This window comes from Hyla sarda, chromosome 12 (assembly GCF_029499605.1).
Source record: "Hyla sarda isolate aHylSar1 chromosome 12, aHylSar1.hap1, whole genome shotgun sequence".
Lineage (NCBI taxonomy): Eukaryota > Metazoa > Chordata > Amphibia > Anura > Hylidae > Hyla > Hyla sarda.
In genome coordinates this window covers 18,059,674-18,080,725 of record NC_079200.1, presented here as the reverse complement: position 1 = coordinate 18,080,725, position 21,052 = coordinate 18,059,674, and the positions used below count along the sequence as shown (strand labels likewise).

Below are 21,052 nucleotides of genomic sequence, written 5' to 3'. Positions count from 1 at the left end.
TGAAGCTGGAACACGTGAGAAACATGAGGGAAAAGCTTTGCATACTTCCTGTAGTTGTGAATGTGGGTCTTTCACTCTATTTTAGGCTAAAGGCATGGGATTAAAATGCTTTTGATGTTATTTGTGCAAAAGCACAAATGCTATAAAAAAAAATGTACGTTATTTTTCATGTTCAGATCATGATCTGTGAAGTCCTTTAACCCCTTAACCTCTTAAGGACCAATGACGTTGTGGAACGTCATGGCACCCTGGGCTTTAAGGACCAATGACGTTCCACAACGTCATGGCTTTTTCCGGTCCCTGCTGCTCGCCGGGCAGAGATCGGAACCGCATGCCTGCTGAAATCCTTCAGCAGGCATGCCGTGCAAATTCCGAGGGGGGTCCCGGGACCCCCGCATGTCGGCGATCGCCGGAGATCGCTTGCGAAATCACGCAAGCGATCTTCGGCGATTCGGGTCATTCGGGTCACTTGTGACCCGATGACCCGGTAATAAATGGTGATCGGCGGTGTACAATTCACCGCCAATCACCTACCGTTGCTGGGGAGCGGTGACAATTCTGTCACCGCCCCAGCAACGCTGCTATTGGCCGGCGATCGTCCGGCCAATAGCAGAGCGGCAGAGGAGGGGTTAACGGCTCCTTACCGCTGCTGGACCCGCTGTTTTCATTCAGTCAACGGGTGCAGCAGTGAGAAGAAGACGTTGATCCACCCTCGGAGCCGGAGCCCCCTCAGGAGCCTTAGATTAGGGAAAGCTGAGTGCAGGGACAGGTAGGAGTCTAATAGGAGTCTAAAAGTTATATAAAAGTAAAAAAAAAAGTAAAAAAAAGTAAAAAAAAAAAAAAAGTACCCCCCCTCTGACCCCCTAATAGGTCCCCAGGGTCCTATTAGGGTCTGATCCCTGACCCCGGGACCTATTAGGGGTTCGGGAGCTGCGTGTGCCCACCCCCTTGTTTTTTGGCCACAGCTTTTTTAATTTTTTTTTATAAAAAAAAAATCCCCCCCTGACTCCCTAATAGGTCCCCCAGGGTCCTATTAGGGTCTGATACCTTACCCCGGGTCCTATTAGGGGTTCAGGGAGCTGTGTTTGCCACCCCTTTTTTTTTTTTGTCCGCAGCTTTTTTTTTTCTTTTCTTTTACTGTTGTACACTTTTTACACCAAGCACCACACAGTACATACTTCACCGCCCCCATTGACCAGGCTGTCAGTGACAGCCTGGTCAATCTAATGGTGGAGCAAACGAACTTGTACGCCCAGCAGTTCATTGCCCACCACCCAGATTCGCTTTTGGCCAGGCCCAATGAATGGCGCGCCATTGATGCAGCGGAAATGAGGACATTTTGGGGCCTCTCGCTGCATATGGGCCTGGTCAAAAAACCAAGTGCTCGTCAGTACTGGAGCGGGGACGTCCTCTACCAGACCCCACTTTACAGTATGGCGATGACACGGAGGCGGTTCGAGGCCATTCGGAAATGCCTGCATTATGCAGATAATGAGGCATGTTCACCCCGGGGTGATCCCGCCCATGACCGGCTTTACAAAGTGAGGCCGGTCATCGATCACTTTGGGGCCAAATTTTTGGAGGCCTACATACCCCTCAGGGACCTCTCGGTAGATGAGTCTCTCATCAGTTTTAAGGGGAGACTCATCTTCCGCCAGTATATTCCCTCGAAGCGGGCGCGGTATGGCGTGAAGCTCTATAAACTCTGCGAGAGTACCTCCGGGTACACTTGCAAGTTTAGAGTGTATGAGGGACGAGATTCCCATATTGAACCCCCAGATTGTTCCCCCACTCTGGGTGTTAGCGGGAAAATTGTTTGGTACCTTATGCACCCATTGCTGGATAAGGGTTACCACGTGTACGTGGACAACTTTTATACCAGCATCCCTCTCTTCACATCCCTTTCCGCCAGATCCACGTCCGCTTGTGGGACCGTGCGGAAGAACCAGAGAGGCCTCCCTCTAAATTTGGTCCAGACGCCTATCCCCAAGGGTGAGTCCCGTGCCCTGACCCATGATAACCTGTTGTTGGTGAAGTATAAGGATAAGAGCGATGTCCTCACGAGCGATATACTCACCACTATTCATGGGAACGGCAGCACCCCTGTCCCTGTGCGAGGTACCGTGGGACCGGTCCTCAAGCCCGATTGTATTCTGGACTACAATCGGTATATGGGGGGAGTTGATCTCTCAGATCAAGTCCTCAAGCCATACAACGCCATGCGGAAAACACGGGCATGGTACAAAAAAGTTGCGGTCTACTTGGTACAGGTTGCCATGTACAACGCTTTTGTACTATCCCAGTACGCTGGCAACACAGGGACATTCCTCCAGTACCAAGAAGAAGACCTAAGGTTCCTGATCTTTGCTGACCGGGAAAGATCAGGCCGGACTTCCCAAGGGTCTGGAGTTATAGGCGCCAGGATCGTCCCAGGCCAGCACTTTCCAGGTGAGGTCCCCCACAGTGGAAAGAAGGGACGATCCCAGAAGATGCAGAGTGTGTTACAGGAGGGGGATTCGGAGGGACACCAGGTACCAATGTGACACTTGCCTAGATAATCCGGGACTCTGCATAGGCTGCTTCAGGGAGCATCACACTTCCATGGAGCCCTAAATTTTCCCTTTTATTAGAATTTTCCATAATTTGACCAATGTACCAAGTCCAGAGTACATTCCAAAATATAACCCCCATAAATCACTAAATTGCCTAAAAAAACCTGAAAAAATAAAAACCTGATAAAACCTCTGGGGGTGTTTTTTCAAAAATGGGTCATAGGTCACTAAGTCACTATCATCGGGGACTTTTTATGTTGCCTGAAATGTGCAGCGCTCTCTCTCCACCTAAGCGGGTGCGCATTTGAGGCAACAGGTTAGGGACGGCCACACACATTACATTCCCAGAATGATGATTCAGAGCATAGGGTTTGGGGCGGGCATATTTTTTTTTAGTTTTGGCTGTGCTCTGGGTCATCATTCTGGGAACATATCCTGTTTTATTATGTTTTATAATTTTCTTGCCCACTGTACCCCATATTACGGGCCTCTGTACCCCACCTGTCTAACCCAGTTATGGCCCGTTGTCCCCCATAGTGTTCCCCTATTTTAGGGCTCAGTGCTCGCCCCATTAGCGCTCCTTGAGGGGGGGTCCCACATCCTGGCTCCATATCAGGCTCAAGGTCCCTGACTGCGCTCCCACTCAAGCAAGACCTGCTGTGCACCCGCCAAGCCAAAATCATCAAAAAATAAGGTATGTCCTTACTCCAAAGAAATGTATTTACAAATTGTGGGGGGTCTTTTCTGCTATTAACCCTTGTAAAAATGTAAAATTTGGGGGGAAACACATTTTAGTGAAAAAAAAAATATATTTTTTACATATGCAAAAGTTGTGAAACCCCTGTGGGGTATTAAGGCTTACTTTACCCCTTGTTACATTCCTCGAGGGGTCTAGTTTCCAAAAAGGTATGCCATGTGTTTTTTTTTTTTTTTTGCTGTCCTGGCACCATAGGGGCTTCCTAAATGCGGCATGCCCCCAGAGCAAAATTTGCTTCCAAAAAGCCAAATGTGACTACTCCTCTTCTGAGACCTGTAGTGCGCCAGCAGAGCACTTTTCACCCCCACAAGGGGTGTTTTCTGAATCGGGAGAAATTGGGCTTCAAATTTTGGGGGGTATTTTCTGCTTTAACCCTTTGTAAAAATGTAAAATTTTTGGGAAACCAAGCATTTTCGTAACTTATTATTATTATTTTATTTTACATATGCAAAAGTCGTGAAACCCCTGTGGGGTATTAAGGTTCACTTTACCCCTTGTTACGTTCCCCAAGGGGTCTAGTTTCCAAAATATAATGCCATGTGTTTTTTTTTTGCTGTCCTGGCACCATATGGGCTTCCTAAATGCGGCATGCCCCCAGAGCAAAATTTGATTCCAAAAAGCCAAATGTGACTACTCCTCTTCTGAGACCTGTAGTGTGCCAGCAGAGCACTTTTCACCCCCACATGGGGTGTTTTCTGAATCGGGAGAAATTGGGCTTCAAATTTTGGGGGGTATTTTCTGCTTTAACCCTTTGTAAAAATGTAAAATTTTTGGGAAACCAAGCATTTTCGTAAATTATTATTATTTTTTTTTTACATATGCAAAAGTCGTGAAACCCCTCTGGGGTATTAAGGTTCACTTTACCCCTTGTTACGTTCCCCAAGGGGTCTAGTTTCCAAAATATAATGCCATGTGTTTTTTTTTTGCTGTCCTGGCACCATAGGGGCTTCCTAAATGCGGCATGCCCCCAGAGCAAAATTTGCTTCCAAAAAGCCAAATGTGACTACTCCTCTTCTGAGACCTGTAGTGCGCCAGCAGAGCACTTTACACCCCCACATGGGGTGTTTTCTGAATCGGGAGAAATTGGGCTTCAAATTTTGGGGGGGTATTTTCTGCTTTAACCCTTTGTAAAAATGTAAAATTTTTAGGAAAACAAGCATTTTATGCAAAATTATAATTTTTTTTTTTACATTTGCAAAAGTCATGAAACACCTGTGGGGTATTAAGGCTCACTTATTTCCTTGTTACGTTCCTCGAGGGGTCTAGTTTCCAAAATGGTATGCCATGTTCTCTCCAAAATCCCCTTGTCGCTCCTTCCCTTCTGAGCCCTCTACTGCGCCCACCGAACACTTTACACAGACATATGAGGTGTGTGCTTACTCGAGAGAAATTGGGCTAAAAATACCAGTAAAAATGTTCTCCTTTTACTCCTTGCAAATATTCAAAAATTGGGTCTACAAGAACATGCGAATGTAAAAAATGAAGATTTAGAATTTTCTCCTTCACTTTGGTGCTATTCCTGTGAAACACCAAAAGGGTTAAAACACTTACTGAATGTCACTTTGAATACTTTGAGGGGTGCAGTTTTTATAATGGGGTCATTTATGGGGTATTTCTAATATGAAGACCCTTCAAATCCACTTCAAAACTGAACTGGTCACTGAAAAATAGTGAGTTTGAAAATTTTTGAAAAATTTGAAAATTGCTGCTGAACTTTGAAGCCCTCTGGTGTCTTCCAAAAGTAAAAACTCATACATTTTATGATGCAAACATAAAGTAGACATATTGTATATGTGATCCCAAAAAAAAATTATTTTGAATATCCATTTTTCTTACAAGCAGAGAGCTTCAAAGTTAGAAAAATGCTAAATTTTCATTTTTTTCATCAAATTTTGGGATTTTTCTCCATGAAAGGATGGATGCAAGTTACCACAAAATTTTACCACTATGTTAAAGTGGAATATGTCACGAAAAAACTATCTTTGAATCAGAATGATAAGTAAAGCATCCCAGAGTTAATAATGCTTAAAGTGACAGTGGTCAGATGTGCAAAAAACGCTCTGGTCCTAAGGTGTAAAATGGCCTGGTCCTTAAGGGGTTAAGGACCCAGCCAATTTTCACTGTAGGACCCGGCCATTTTTTTGCACATCTGACCACTGTCACTTTAAGCATTAATAACTCTGGGATGCTTTTACCTTTCATTCTGATTATGAGATAGTTTTTTCATGACATATTCTACTTTATGTTGGTGGTTAAATTTTCGTTGATACTTGCATCATTTCTTGGTGAAAAAAAAAAATTTAAAATTTAGCATTTTTTTCAAATTGAAGCTCTCTGCTTGTAAGGAAAATAGACATACCAAATGCATTATATATTGATTCACAAATACAATATGTCTACTTTATATTTGCATCATAAAGTTGACATGGTTTTTACTTTTGGAAGACATCAGAGGGCTTCAAAGTTCAGCAGCAATTTTTAAATTTTTCACAAAATTTTCAAAATCGGAATTTGTCAGGGACCAGTTTTGAAGTGGATTTGAAGGGCCTCCATATTAGAAATACCTCACAAATGACCCCATTATAAAAACTGCACCCCTCAAAGTATTCAAAATGACATTCAGTAAGTGTTTTAACCCTTTAGGTGTTTCACATAAATAGCAGCAAAGTGAAGGAGAAAATTATAAATGTTAATTTTTTACACTCGCATGTTCTTGTAGACCCAGTTTTTGAATTTTTGCAAGGTGTAATAGGAGAAAAAGTCCCCCAAAATTTGTAACCCAATTTCTCTCGGGTAAGGAAATACCTCATATGTTTATGTCAAGTAGAGGGCTCAGAAGGGAAGGAGCGACAATGGGATTTTGGAGAGTGAATCTTGATGAAATGGATTTTGGGGGGCATGTCACATTTAGGAAGCCCCTATGGTGCCAGAATAGCAGAAAACCACCCACATGACATACCATTTTGTAAACTACACCCCCCAAGGCACGTAACAAGGGGTCCAGCGAGCCTTAACACCCCACAGGTGTTTGACAACTTTTCGTTAAATTCGGATGTGTAAATGGAAAAAAAAATTCACTAAAGAGCAGTTTTTTCCCCAAATTTACCATTTTTACAAATGACAAATCTCTTCTGAGTATGGAAATACCCCATGTTAGGACGTAAAATGCTCTGCGGGCGAACTACAATGCTCAGAAGAGAAGGAGTCACATTTGGCTTTTGGAAAGCAAATTTTGGTGAAATGGTTTTTGGTGGGCATGTCGCATTTAGAAAGCCCCTATGGTGCCAGCACAGCAAAAAACAACCCACGTGGCATACTATTTTGGAAACTACACCCCTCAAGGAATGTAACAAGGGGTACAGTGAGCCTTAACACCTCACAGGTGTTTTACGACTTTGTTTCAGTTGGATGTGTAAATGAAAAAAAAAATTCACAAAAATGTTGGTTTTTCCCCAAATTTTACAAGGGGTAATAGGAGAAAATTACCCCCAAAATGTGTAACCCCATTTCTTCTGAGTATGGAAATACCCCATGTGTGGACGTCAAGTGCTCTGCTGGCGAACTACAATGCTCAGAAGTGAAGGATCGCCATTGAGCTTTTGGAGAGTGAATTTGTTTGGAATGGAAGTCAGGGGCCATGTGCGTTTATGAAGCCCCCCTTGGTGCCAGAACACAATGGGGCTTTGTAAACACACGTGGCCTTCACTCCCGGACAAATTTTCTCTTCTAAAGCCCAATGTCGCTCTTTCTCTTCTGAGCATTGTAGTTCGCCCGCAGAGCACTTTACATCCACATATGGGGTATGTTCTTACTCAGAAGAAATGGGGTTACAAATCCTTTTCATAAGGGGTAAAAGGAGAAAAAGCCCCCCAAAATTTGTAGTGCAATTTCTCCCGAGTACGGAAATACCCCATATGTGGCCCTAAACTATTTCCTTGAAATACGACAGGGCCGAAGTGAGAGAGCGCCACGCACATTTGAGGACTAAATTAGGGATTGCATAGGGGTGGACATAGGGGTATTCTACGCCAGTGATTCCCAAACAGGGTGCCTCCAGCTGTTGCTAAACTCCCAGCATGCCTGGACAGTCAGTGGCTGTCCGGAAATGCTGGGAGTTGTCATTTTGCAACAGCTGGAGGCTTCATTTTGGAAACACTGCCATACAATACGTTTTTAATTTTTATTGGGGGGAAGAGTATAAGGAGGTGTATATGTAGTGTTTTACCCTTTATTATGTGTTAGTGTAGTGTAGTGTAGTGTTTTTAGGGTACATTCGCACTGGCAGGTTTACAGTGAGTTTCCTGCTAGGAGTTAGCACTGTGGCAAAAAATGTGCCGCAGCTCAAACTTCAAGCAGGAAACTTACTGTAAACCCGCCAGTGTGAATGTACCTCCAGCTGTTGCAAAACTACAACTCCCAGAATGTACTGACAGACCGTGCATGCTGGGAGTTGTACTTTTGCAACAGCTGGAGGCACACTGGTTGGAAAACCATCAGTTAGGTTCTGTTACCTAACTCAGTATTTTCCAACAAGTGTGCCTCCAGCTGTTACAAAACTACAACTCCCAGCATGTACTGATCGCCGAAGGGCATGCTGGGAGATGTAGTTATGCAACAGCTGGAGGTACGCAATTACAACTCCCAGCATGCCGAGACAGCTGTTTGGGCATGCTGGGATTTGCAGGTTTGCAACATCTGGAGAGCTACAGTTTAGAGACCACTGCACAGTGATCTCCAAACTGTGGCCCTCCAGATGTTGCAAAACTACAAATTCCAGCATGCCCAGACATCAAACAGCTGTGTGGGCATGCTTGGAGTTGTAGTTTTGCAAGATCTGGAGGGCTACAGTTCAGAGAACGCTGTATAGTGGTCTCAAACTGTAGCCCTCCAGATGTTGCTAGGCAACTCACCAGCTTCCGTAGGATAAAAGTAAAAAAAAAAAAAAGTAAAAAAAAAAAGTACAAGAATGTGAAAAAAAACCTCCACCAATAAAAACGTAAATTGCCCCATTTTCCCTATTTCGCCCTCAAAAAGTGTAAAAACATTATTTTATATACATATTTGGTACATATTAGCTGCTTTTTTTTATAACATTTTATTCCCAAAAAATGGATAAAAATGTATTAAAAGTTTGATATAAGCAAAAATGGTATCAATAAAAAGTACAAATCACAGCACAGAAAATGAGCCCTCATACTGCTGCTTATATATGGAAAAATGAAAAAGTTATGGGTCTTCAAAATAGGGGGATTATAAACGTACTAATTTGGTTAAAAAGTTTGAGATTTTTTTTAAGCGCAACAGTAATAGAAAAGTATTTTTATCACGGGTATCATTTTAATCGTATTGACCCTCAGAATAAAGAACACACGTCATTTTTACCATAAATTGTACGGCGTGAAAACGAAACCTTCCAAAATTTGCAAAACTGCGGTTTTCTTTTTAATTTCCCCACACAAATAGTATTTTTTTGGTTGCGCCATACATTTTATTTTGAAGTGATGGCATTACAGCGGACAACTGGTCTCGCAAAAAACAAGCCCTCATATTAGTCTGTGGATGAAAATATAAAAGAGTTATGATTTTTTGAAGGCTTAAAAAAAAAAAACGAAAATGTAAAAATAAAATTGTGCTGGGGCTGAGTCCTTAAGGGGTTAAGCTTCAAAAACACCCAATGACTAGACTGCATTTTGGTTATGAGGCTGTTGATTAAGACAAGGCCTTGGCCCCTCTCATAAGATGGGTAAGGTGTGCTGTCAAGTCTTAGAGCTTGGCTCAGAGGTACTCAGAAGGCAATGCTGTTTGCTGTCCATATGATGTGGTGCGAGGAGAAGGATCATGTGATGGACTGTTACTTCTGCCTGACCCAATTCTGCCTTCAGCCATAAGACCAGTGCCACACAATGACACTCTTCTGATACCAGAGCCACCAGAGAAATAGAGCTTAGACGAAACAGATGAAGATGCTGTAATGCACAAGCTGAGCATGGACTGTCTGGGGGACCTCATCTAATAGCACAGTCCGAATTAAGCCATCTGGTGGACAGGCCCAAAGACCCAGTTACAACAATTCTTCTCTCTGAGCAACTTCACTCTTCACTAGGATCCAGCTGACCAGGTCAGTCCAGCACGTCTAAGCTTTGGAGAGAACAGAAGAGTCTTATGGGCCACATAACCAAACCACGGATAAAGTGAGTGAAGATCCTCCAGCCACCCCTGTCCACCCTGGCGGTAAGCACACACTTTGAATGCCATACTGTGAGTCAAGTCTAATTCAGTCAAGTCTAGTCACGTCAGGTCTAGTTAAAGGGTACCTCTCATCAAAAAAACTTTTGATATATTATAGATTAATGTATGCAGAATAACTTTACAATTGCATGTTATTAAAAAATATGCTTCTTTCTATTTAATTTTCCACTTTGAAGAAATGACCACTAGGGGTCTCCCTACCAGTCCTGGCAGCAAGCATTTCAGACTCATGCTGGAGTCCTAAACACTACGAGCTGCCAGTCTGCTTTTTTCACAAAGTAGAACACTCAGAGCTGCCAGCCTGCTTTGTTCACAGCCTGTTTGGCTGTGAACAAAGCAGGCTGGCAGCTCTGAGTGTTTAGGACTCCAGCATGAGTCAGAAATGCTTGCTGACAGGACTGATCGGGAAAAATACAATAGAAAGAAGCATATTTTTCATTAACATGCTATTGGAAAGTTATTCAACATTCATTAATCTAAAATATATCAAAAGTTTATTTGATGAGAGGTACCCTTTAAGTATAAGCCATGTTTCAGTCGATAAAGTCCCAGAGTGCCCATTAATTCAACTGTGATTTCCTACTGCAAACGTCAGTCAAATTGCACTACTATTGAACTGTACTGTTTGCATAATCTTTCTGCAATTGTTAAAGTAAAGTTTCAAGTGGTTTCCCTAACCTGGCATTGGAGGTTTTCTTTACCCGGCGCTTGGCATCGGCAACCGCTTTACCTTGAAGTGTGGTGAGTTAACACTCTTGGCGTCACGAACATTCATATGGTCATATCACCACACAGTCTACATCTACACACCACGCTAACCTCCCCACAAATCTAAAACTTTATTTTTTGTTTATCAAATACATTTTAGGAAGCAAAACTTTTCAAAAAATGTGTTGTCAGTAATATTGCAGGATGTAGACAGAGGTTTACAGATTCTTACCTTTCAAACATCAATATTTTACGGTAATGTCTGTATCGGTTACACAGAGAATAGAGAAAATAAGGGGAAGGTAGAAATGTTTTATGTATTTTTTCTTTATCTATGTTAATCTGCTATCTGTATTAGGGATAAACTCCAGCATCACCCGTCCATGTTTTGGCTATGCTCCCGGGAATCACAATTTAGCACTAGTACTGGTAAGAGGATTTAGTTACATGGTGTTAAAGTTTTATACTAGAAAAAAACTATGGATTTTACACAATTTAACTCCTTGGGGACGGAGCCCATTATAACCCTAAGGACGGGAGCATTTTTTGCAATTCTGACCACTGTCACTTTAAACATTAATAACTCTGGGATGATTTTACTTTTCATTCTGATTCCGAGATTGTTTTTTCGTGACATATTCTACTTTATGTTAGTGGTACATTTTTGTCGATACTTGCATCGTTTCTTGGTGAAAAATTCCAAAATTTGATGAAAAAATTGAAAATTTTGCATTTTTCTAACTTTGAAGCTCTCTGCTTGTAAGGAAAATAAACATTCTAAATAAATAATATTTTGATTTACATATACAATATGTCTACTTAATGTTTGCATCATAAAGTTGACATGTTTTTACTTTTGGAAAACATCAGAGGGCTTCAATGTTCAGAAGCAATTTTCCAATTTTTCACAAAATTTTCAAAATCGGAATTTTTTAGGGGCAAGTTCAGTTTTGAAGTGGATTTGAAGGGCCTTCATATTAGAAATACCCCATAAATGACCCCATTATAAAAACTGCACCCCTCAAAGTATTCAAAATGACATTCAGTAAATATGTTAACCCTTTAGGTGTTTCACAGGAATAGCAGCAAAGTGAAGGAGAAAATTCAAAATCTTAATTTTTTACACTCGCATGTTCTTGTAGAACCAGTTTTTGAAATTTTACAAGGCGTAAAAGGAGAAAAAGCCCCCCAAAATTTGTAACCCAATTTCTCTTGAGTATGGAAATACCTCATATGTGTATGTAAAGTGTTCGGCGGGTGCAGTAGAGGGCTCAGAAAGGAAGGAGCGACAATGGGATTTTGGAGAGTGAGTTTTGCTGAAATGGTTTTTGGGTGCATGTCGCATTTAGGAAGCCCCTATGGTGCCAGAACAGCAAAAAAAAAAAACACATGGCATACTATTTTGGAAACTACACCCCTCAAGGCACGTAACAAGGGGTCCGGTGAGCCTTAACACCCCACAGGTGTTAGACGACTTTTCGTTATATTCGGATGTGTAAATGAAAAAAATTTTTTTTCACTAAAGTGCAGGTTTTTTCCCCAAATTTACCATTTCTACAAAGGGTAATGGGAGAAAAATCCCCCCAAACTTTGTAACGCAATTTCTCCCGAGTACGGAGATACCCCATATGTGGCCCTAAACTGTTGCCTTGAAATATGACAGGGCTCTGAAGTAAGAGAGCGCCATGCGCATTTGAGGCCTGAATAAGGAATTTGCAGTAGGGGTGGACCCGGTTACAAGGATGGGGCTTGTCTCCACCAAAACCCTACAGCAGTGTCTCCCACAGGGTGCCTCCAGCTGTTGCAAGACTCCTAGCCCGCCAGGACAGTCTATGGCTGTCCGGCAACACTGGGAGTTGTGGTTTTGCCACAGCTGGAGGCGCCGTTTAGGAAACACTGCCGTATGAGACGTTTTTCATTTTTATTGGGGGGGGGGGGGGGGCGACGTGTAAGGGGGTGTATATGTAGTGTTTTACTTTTTACTATTTGTTAGTGTAGCGTAGTGTTTTTAGGGTACATTCACACAGGCAGGGGTTCACAGTAAGTTTCCTTGAAGGAAACCCACTGTAAACCCGCCCGTGTGAATGTACCCTGTACATTCACATGGGGGGGGGGGCGCCCCAAACCTTCAGCTGTGGCAAAATGACAACTCCCAGAATGCACTGACAGACCGTACATGCTGGGAGTTGTAGTTTTACAACAGCTGTAGGTACACTGGTGGGGAACCACTGAGTTAGAAAACAGACTCTAGCTCAGTGATTCCAACCCATTTGCCTCCAGCTGTTGCAAGACTACAACTCCCAGCATGTACGGTCTGTCAGTGCACTCTGGGAGTTGAAGTTTTGCAACAGCTGGAGGCACACGGGTTGGAATCACTGAGTTAGGAAACAGACTCTAGCTCAGTGTTTCCCAACCAGTGTGCCTACAGCTGTTGCAAAACTACAATTCCCAGCACGGCCAGACAATCAGGGATGCTGGGCGTGTAGTTCTGCAAAATCTGGCCCTTCAGATGTTGCAGAACTACAACTCCCAGCATGCCTGGACAGTCTGGGCATGCTAGGAGTTGTAGTTATGCAACAACTGGGGAAGAACAGTGGCCTCCAAACTGTAGCCCTCCAGATGTTGCAAAACTACAACTCCAAGCATGCCCAGACTGTCCAGGCATGCTGGGAGTTGTAGTTCTGCAACATCTGAAGGGCCAGATATTGCAGAACTACACACCCAGCATCCCTGACTGTGTGGGCATGCTGGGAGTTTTGCAACATCTGGAGGGCTACAGTTTGGAGACCACCATATAGTGGTCTCCAAACTGTGCCACTTCAGATGTTGCAAAACTACAACTCCCAGCATGCCCAGACAGTCAGAGCATGCTGGGAGTTGTAGTTTTGCAACATCTGGAGGACCACAGTTTAGAGACCACTACACAGGGGTCTCCAAACTGTGACCCTCCAGATGTTGCAAAACTACAACTCCCAGCATGCCCAGACAGCCTTTGGCTGTGTGGGTGGGTATGCTGGGAGTTGTAGTTTTGCAGCTTTTAGAAGGCCACAGTGAAGATCACTTACCGCGATCTTCACTGCATCCTTCTCAGCCACACTTTCCGGCCGCCACTCTCCCTGCCACCGCTGCTCCGGGATTCCGCCGCCGATGCCGGTCCGGGTAAGCCGGGCCATGTTCCCCCCCTCGCCACCAGTGTTTTCCCCCCTTACCAACTTCGATCGGTGCGCAGAGCGGGGGGGAAATGAACTGTAACCCCCCGCCCCCCTCCTGCCATTGGTGGTCAGCCTGACCGACCAATGGCAGGGAATAGGAGGGGGTGGCAACACTGCCACCCCGCTCCTATGCTTTAGGCTGGTCGGAGCTGTCTCTGACAGCTCCGATCAGTCTTATTTTCCGGGAGATCGGGTCACCAGTGACCCGATTTGCCCGGATCGCGGCAAATCGCAGGTCTGAATTGACCTGCGATTTGCTGCGATCGCCGATATGGGGGGGGTCTCAGGACCCCCCTAGGCATTGCCACGGGATGCCTGCTGATAGACATCAGCAGGCATCCCGGTCTGATCACCGCCCGGCGAACGGCAGTGATCGGAAATGCCGAGGGCGTATGGATACGCCCTCTGTCCTTAAGTGACGGGACGCGAGGGCGTATGCATACGCCCTTCGTCCCCAAGGAGTTAAAGAGTACCTGTCATCAAACCATATTTTTTAAACTAACTCAGATTATATTCCCTAACTACTTCTTACACCCCTCCTGCTCTTTAAAAAAAATTCTGAGCTTTAAAAAGCTGTGTATCATACCTTTCCCTTTGCTCACATTGTGTGAGCTCCCAGGAGGAGAAAGTGGGTGTTCCCCAGCAAGTGCAACGTCACTGAAGCCTGCGAGAGCTGTGCCTGGCCATGCCCCACACGCACTTCCTGAGTTTGGTCTCCTGCCAGGCTGGGAGGAGAGCAAACTAACTGTTTGACTTGTGGCAGGGAACAGAACAGAGCCACCTAGTGACCATTTTTTCAATCACATTCAAAACATATAAAGGTTGAGAATTTTTTTCCTAGCGGTCATTCCCCCGCAATCTGTTACTTATCCCCTATCCTTTGTATAGGGGGTAAGTTAGTTTTGGCTGGAGTTCTCTTTTAAGATTTTTAAAGGGTACCTCTCATCAAATAAACTTTTGATATATTTTAGATTAATGAATGTTGAATAACTTTCCAATAGCATGTTAATGAAAAATATGCTTCTTTCTATTGTATTTTTCCCGATCAGTCCTGTCAGCAAGCATTTCTGACTCATGCTGGAGTCCTAAACACTCAGAGCTGCCAGCCTGCTTTGTTCACAGCCAAACAGGCTGTGAACAAAGCAGGCTGGCAGCTCTGAGTGTTCTCCTTTGTGAACAAAGCAGACTGGCAGCTCGTAGTGTTTAGGACTCCAGCATGAGTCTGAAATGCTTGCTGCCAGGACTGGTAGGGAGACCCCTAGTGGTCATTTCTTCAAAGTGGAAAATTAAATAGAAAGAAGCATATTTTTTAACAACATGCAATTGTGAAGTTATTCTGCATACATTAATCTATAATATATCAAAAGTTTTTTTGATGAGAGGTACCCTTTAAATAATAAAGCACAGATGTGGTAATTTAATTAAAAAAAACTACTTTTCCACGGGACTAAAACGGAGCAAAATCTACTTGTCCCTCATGACGATCCACTTGTCCTGGTACACAAAATAACTTTAACCAAAATAGTCTGTCAAAAAAGGTCTTTATTAGTTTATTTAGTTTCTGCACTTTTTTTTTTCCTCCTCACCCTATAATAGCCATAACTCCTATTTTTCTATCTACAGACCCATAAGAGGGCTTTTTTTTTTTTGTGGTACCAATTGTACTTTGTAATGACAACTTTTATTTTTGCATGGCATATGCTCCAAAACAAAGAAAAAAATATTTGTGAGGTTAAATTGAAAAAAGAAAATGCAATTTTGCAAATTTTGGGTTTTTATTTTTAACGCGATTCACCTTGTGGTCTGATTTAGATACTTTAGTTTGCCCTGATTACAGCAATACCAAATTTGTTTAGTTTCCGTCATGTTTCACAATTAAAATTCTAAACTTTTCGAGATTTTTTTTTTTTAATTGCCATTTTCTGACCCCTATAACATTTTTATTTTTCCGTCTACTGGGCTGTATGAGTTATATTTTTGTGCCGTTTTTGCGCTGTTTTTATCAGTACAATTTCGGTACTGGTCAAACTTTTTGGTCGCTTTTTACTTTATGTTTTCTGGTTATGATATAATAAAAAAAATAGCATTTCTGTGATTTGGTATTTGTTTTTTATGTTAACACCATTGACCATACGGGGTATTTAATGTAATATTTTAATTGGGACAATTACGCACGCGCTTATACCAAATACGTTTTTTTTTTATTGTTCACATGTTTTTTGTATGGAAAATGGGAAAAGGGGGGTGATGTGAATTTTAAATATGGAATGGATTAATGTGTGTTTTTTAGACTTTTTTTTTCTCACTTTATTAGTCCCTTAGGGGATTTTTAGAAGGAGTATAAAAAGAGGTTGGGAAGCTACACACTAAATCAACTGATATGTTCGCACAAGATTTGCTGAGGTACTGAATAACACTCGACCCGTAGTGTCAAATAAGAGGAAAAATACAAATAAGGAGGATCAGACCTCAGGCCAAAACTTATAGGATAATTGGAAAAATAAATATATTATATAATATAATACTGGATGGTTAATGGTTGGGTTGGGAATAAAAACTGGAGATGTACCGTATTTTTCACCGTATAAGACTCACTGGGGGGGGGGGGGGAAGTTGGTGCATCTTATACGGCAAATACCTGTCCTATCGCGGCGGTCCCTGCGGCCATCAACGGCCGGGACCTGCGGCTAATATAGGACATCACCGATCGCTGTGATGCCCTGTATTTACCCTTCAGATGCGGCGATCAAAGCTGACAGCCGCGTCTGAAGCGAAAGTGACACTAACCGGTCAGGCTCTTCGGGACCGCCGCAGTGAAATCGCGGCGTGCCGAACAGCTTACAGGACACCGGGAGGGACCTTATCTGCCTCCTCGGTGTCTGCTCCGTGCCGGGTTCCCCTGCATGGCCGGCGCTCTCCTTCGTCGTCATCACGTTGTCGCGCACCCCGTCCCGTCATTCAATAGGAGCGGCGTGCGTAGCGACGTGATGGCGGCGACGGAGAGCGAGGATACCTGGCAGCAGAGACGTTCCGGAGCGACGCGGACACCCTGGGGACGCGCCGATAGCGATGGAGGGCGACATCCAGGGCAGCGATGACGGGTCCGGAGCGGCGGGGACACACAAGTACTACCTCCTATACCAGTGGTCTTCAACCTGCGGACCTCCAGATGTTGCAAAACTACAACTCCCAGCATGCCCGGACAGCCAACGGCTGTCCGGGCATGCTGGGAGTTGTAGTTTAGCAACATCTGAAGGTCTGCAGGTTGAAGATCACTGTCCCATACTTTACATTGTATTTGGTTCAGAATCTTTATTTTCTCGATTTTTATCCTATAAAATTAGGTGCGTCTTATATGACGGAAAATACGGTAACTGGTAGGTTGAATGTTTATTTTTTTTATTCATACAACAGAAAATGAAATGTTACAATGTAGCAGGTCCCTGTGAGTTCGAGCGCCAAATAATGTTAGGTTCGACCCCAAAAGGTCGAGACGTCTTCTGTCGGTGGATGCCCAATTAGTGCGTGGAAGGCTTGTAAGGGGCTGTAGTCACCCTACTTTCCTTCCAACACCACCCTGCCACTCAAATCAAGACACAGACACAAGTGCTGTCTCTAAGCCGAGGGCAGTACAAGTCTGACCCTCCTCTCAAGTGTATTTTCTTATATACTCGATTTTCAATAAGGCATGCGCAGTAAACTTTACATTGTACAAACACAGGAAACCATAAATCATTTGCATAGTCAGCAGAAAGTTGGATACAAAGATACATAGCTTAAGCTGAAATATAATGAACCATTGTTTCAAGGACACATCTGTGGTAGAAAAAGATAGAAGTCCTGCATTCTGTGTCCTGTAGCCTTGAAGATAAGATACTAATTGTCTCTAGTCCATAATTCAGGAGTTATGTAGAAAAACAAGAAAGATAAAATGCAGTCACTTAGACTGAGAAAATGGATTCTCTTAAAACAATATGGAGTCTCCTCTACCCAATTCCATCAAGGGAAAGGTGCATACCTCTCCATTATTTGAATCATACAGATCAATGCAGTTCTATTAAACTCCATTGATCTGTGTGATCTGTGCTCATTTGATTTAGCCTGCTCCAGGCAGGCTCAATCAAATACAGATCCACGGCAGCCATATAAGGAGAGGTGAGTCCTCTGGCTACCTCCATAGGGGATTAACCCCCCTCCCCCTTCTGCTATTGCACTGCGAAGGGGGCAGTCCCCCCCCCCACTAGACCACTAGGGATGGTTAAAGGGTCCCTTTTAGACACTACAGTTAACTTTAACAGAGGGTTAATAGCTGGCCAAGGCGATCACCGCATGCCGGGCTATTAGCTGCAGCCCCCCGCTACTGAAATCAGCTGGGGGCCGCCTGGTATGGAGAGGGCTCAATTCAGGAGCCCACTCAATGCAGCCCTAGTACCGCTGAGTTGTCAGTCTAGCCCTGCTAGCCTGAAGCAGGGCTAAATGTCAGCAAAATTCACCTGCCCGGCAACCGGAACTGCATGTCGCGGGCGTTGGGGGCGATAGGATTTCCACATCCCTGAATAAAGTAACTACTGTAAAACTTTCTGGCTCCAGTAGATTCTTTATTTTTTTCCCCCCTCTTGAATACCCTGTTAACAGCTATTTGGCACAGACATTAAGGGACTACTAACCCCAACATATGCCTCTATGCTTCCCATAGCCACAATAATGCCGATAAAATTGAATCCAATAAAATTGATAGTTTCCATGCATTCTCATTAGGTTGGCGGTTTATTATTATTGTTATTACAGTGGTCCCTCAACATACAATGGTAATTCGTTCCAAATGACCCATCGTTTGTCGAATCCATCGTATGTTGAGGGATCCGTGCAATGTAAAGTATAGGAAGCTGTACTCACCTGTCCCCGCCGCTTCGCACCAGGTCCTCACCGCTCCCGCTGCTGTTCCAGGGGCTCCCGATGCTGTCCCGCTGCTCCGGTGTCTTCTTCGCGATCCTCCGGTGTCTTGCGCATCTTCTGCAGGGTCCGGGCCTCGCTTTCAGGTGACGTTATTACGCTGCTGCGCCGGCGCGACGTGCATAGTGACGTAATAACGACGCCGGAAAGCAAGGCCCGGACCCTGGAGAAGATGCGCAAGACACCGGAGGATCGCGAAGTGGACCCGGAGCATCGGGAATAGGTAAGTGAACCTGCTGGGGCACATTACACTGCTATCCGACAGCAGCTTAAGCATTTTGCGCTGTCGGATAGCAGTTAATGCGATGGCCCCGACCTATAAAAGCATTGTATGTCGATTTTATCATATGTCGGGGCCATCGTAGGTCAGGGGGTTACTGTATTAATAAAAATAATAACAATAATAATAACAACAACAGTTAATAAATCCTTCAGTGCTTGCGTTCATATGAATAAAAAGTAAGTAAGCCCATAACAAAGATGTCTTCCTTCTGGCTTCACTGGAAGGTTGTCATGTGATCTGCTCCCAGCCTTTGCTCAGGATGCTCAGTGTCTCAGTGTGAAGCACTCTCAGCTCTGCTACTATGCTTCAGTACGGAGGAAGCTGATCCTCCCTCCCCATCTTCCAGCTTAATGCTGCATCTTTAGAAACCTCTGGACCGGCTCATGTCTGACGCTTTAAGCTTCTAGATTCCCAGAGGATAAAAAAAAAAAAAAAAAAGGACAAAAAAAGAAAAAAAAAGAAGAAACCCCAAAAAAGAAATCATGTATCCTCTATTGATACTGGCATGGGCTGCTGCATTTCAGGGAGGACATCCAACCCGGGCAGGTAAGTGATATAACTTCCATAGGTTTTGATGGGTTTTTCTAGGGGGTGAGCTGGGCACGGTGGTTTCGTAAAGTTATGATCTGCAATGCAGTGCTGGGAGCACATGCCGGCACACCAAACTCTGCCCTGCATTGCAGTGCTCCTCATCCCATGCACCAGCCTTCCCCGGTCATGCCTATAGAACACCGGCAACCTTGTCAAAAAGAGAAAGAGAAAACACACCGCCAGCCTCGCTCGACGCAGTCCGTCATTTGCAATTTGTCCAGATATTAACTCTTTCATATTCCATACACTTCTGTATGCTCCAAAAAAAAAAAACTATTAGGGAAATTCTTAATAGTTCTCATGACTTTGATGATTTATTTTTATTATTATTTATTATTATTTTATTATTTGAAAGGGGGGGATTCCTATTGCAGGGTTTCGAGCCAGATTTGCAGTTGCTGACTTATCTGTGGGTGGTGTTTTATTTATTTATTTTTTTTTTGGGTCCCATCCAAGAATCAGAGGAATCGCATAACCGTTCTTTATACATTTAAAAAAAAAATTTTTTTTTATTAAATAAATTAAGAAATGACATTGCTAGGCAACTAGAGTGGTTCTGATGCAGTTATCGGTAATTAACGTTAACGATTTACATTATTATGTTTGTATTTTTTTTATATGAATAGGGGAGCTTAACCCCTTAACTTTTTACAGATTGTTACACAGAGAGGCTGCGGAGAGTTGGCTATTGCTCGAGATGGGAGTCAGGGGGGTTAACGCCGTTAATTGATTTTCGTTATTCTTAGTATTTTTCTATGAAACGGGGGGGGGGGGGGGGGTTAACCCCATAACTTTTTCAAATTTTAACACAGAGAGGCTACAGAAGGGGTGGGCTATTGCTTGAGATGGGAGTTAGGGGGTTAACTCCGCTAATTGATTTACATTATTATTATTTTTATTATTTTTTTTTTTATATGATAGGGGGAGGTGAACCCCTTAACTGTTACAAATTGTTACACAGAGAGGCTGCGGAGGGTGGGCTGTTGCTCGAGACCGTAGTTAGGGGGTTAACACCGCTAATTGATTTACATTATTTTTGGGGGGTTTTATTTTCTCTGAAAGGGGAAGGTTAACCCCTTAACTCTTACAAATGGTTACATCGAGAGGCTACGGAAGGGGTGGGCTATTGCTCGGGACGGGAGTTAAAGGGGTTAACGGAGAGTGATGCAGAACTTTTATCCCGTATGACCTCACTGCAGTACCGTCACCACCCTTGTTCTGGGTGTTCGGTGCCTCCTCCCCAACCTCACCTGCATTCATTACCTTTTCGGGAGGGTGAAGGATGCTGTTCCTAATTTGGGGTTGTTTTCATGTTCAATTACCTCTTTATGAGATTTTTTGCATAAATAACACACAGAACAATGCGCAAAGGACTAAACCTACAGAGTCATATATACTGCCGTCAGTACTTTCTTAACCGAGACAGAACAGACAAAAAAAATTAAAAATAAGGAATTTTGGATAGAATAGAAACAACATTAATATACGATGCGTTTGTTACATTTCTGTTTCGGCGCAATGAATATGTCGTAGTCCTTAATAAATAACTAGGAATTTAAGGTGACTCCTCCGAGCTAGTGCATTGCAAGGCAAGGACGAGTCAACCTCTAGCCCAGTGTTTCTCAGCCAGTGTGCCTCCAGCTGTTGCAAAACTACAAGTACCAGAATGCCCGGACAGCCGAAGGCTGTCCGGGCATTCTGGGACTTGTAGTTTTGCAACTGCTGGAGGCACACTGGCTGGGAAAAA

The 21,052-nt window shown here is 43.6% G+C and overlaps 1 protein-coding gene across 7 annotated transcripts in view; it reads left to right on the top strand.

Moving 5' to 3' along the window:
• The window catches only part of CNTNAP1 (contactin associated protein 1), a 354,100-nt gene that overhangs the window by 192,846 nt on the left and 140,202 nt on the right, over positions 1-21,052 (top strand). The window contains exon 1 of one of the 7 annotated variants that reach the window (XM_056549081.1): positions 19,000-19,260. The exons of the other annotated variants lie outside the window; for them this stretch is intronic. Coding sequence (XP_056405056.1) covers positions 19,197-19,260 — 64 coding nt within the window. The 5' untranslated portion in view covers positions 19,000-19,196. Of the gene's footprint in view, positions 1-18,999; positions 19,261-21,052 lie in introns of those variants that run through there. 7 annotated transcript variants of the gene reach the window in all.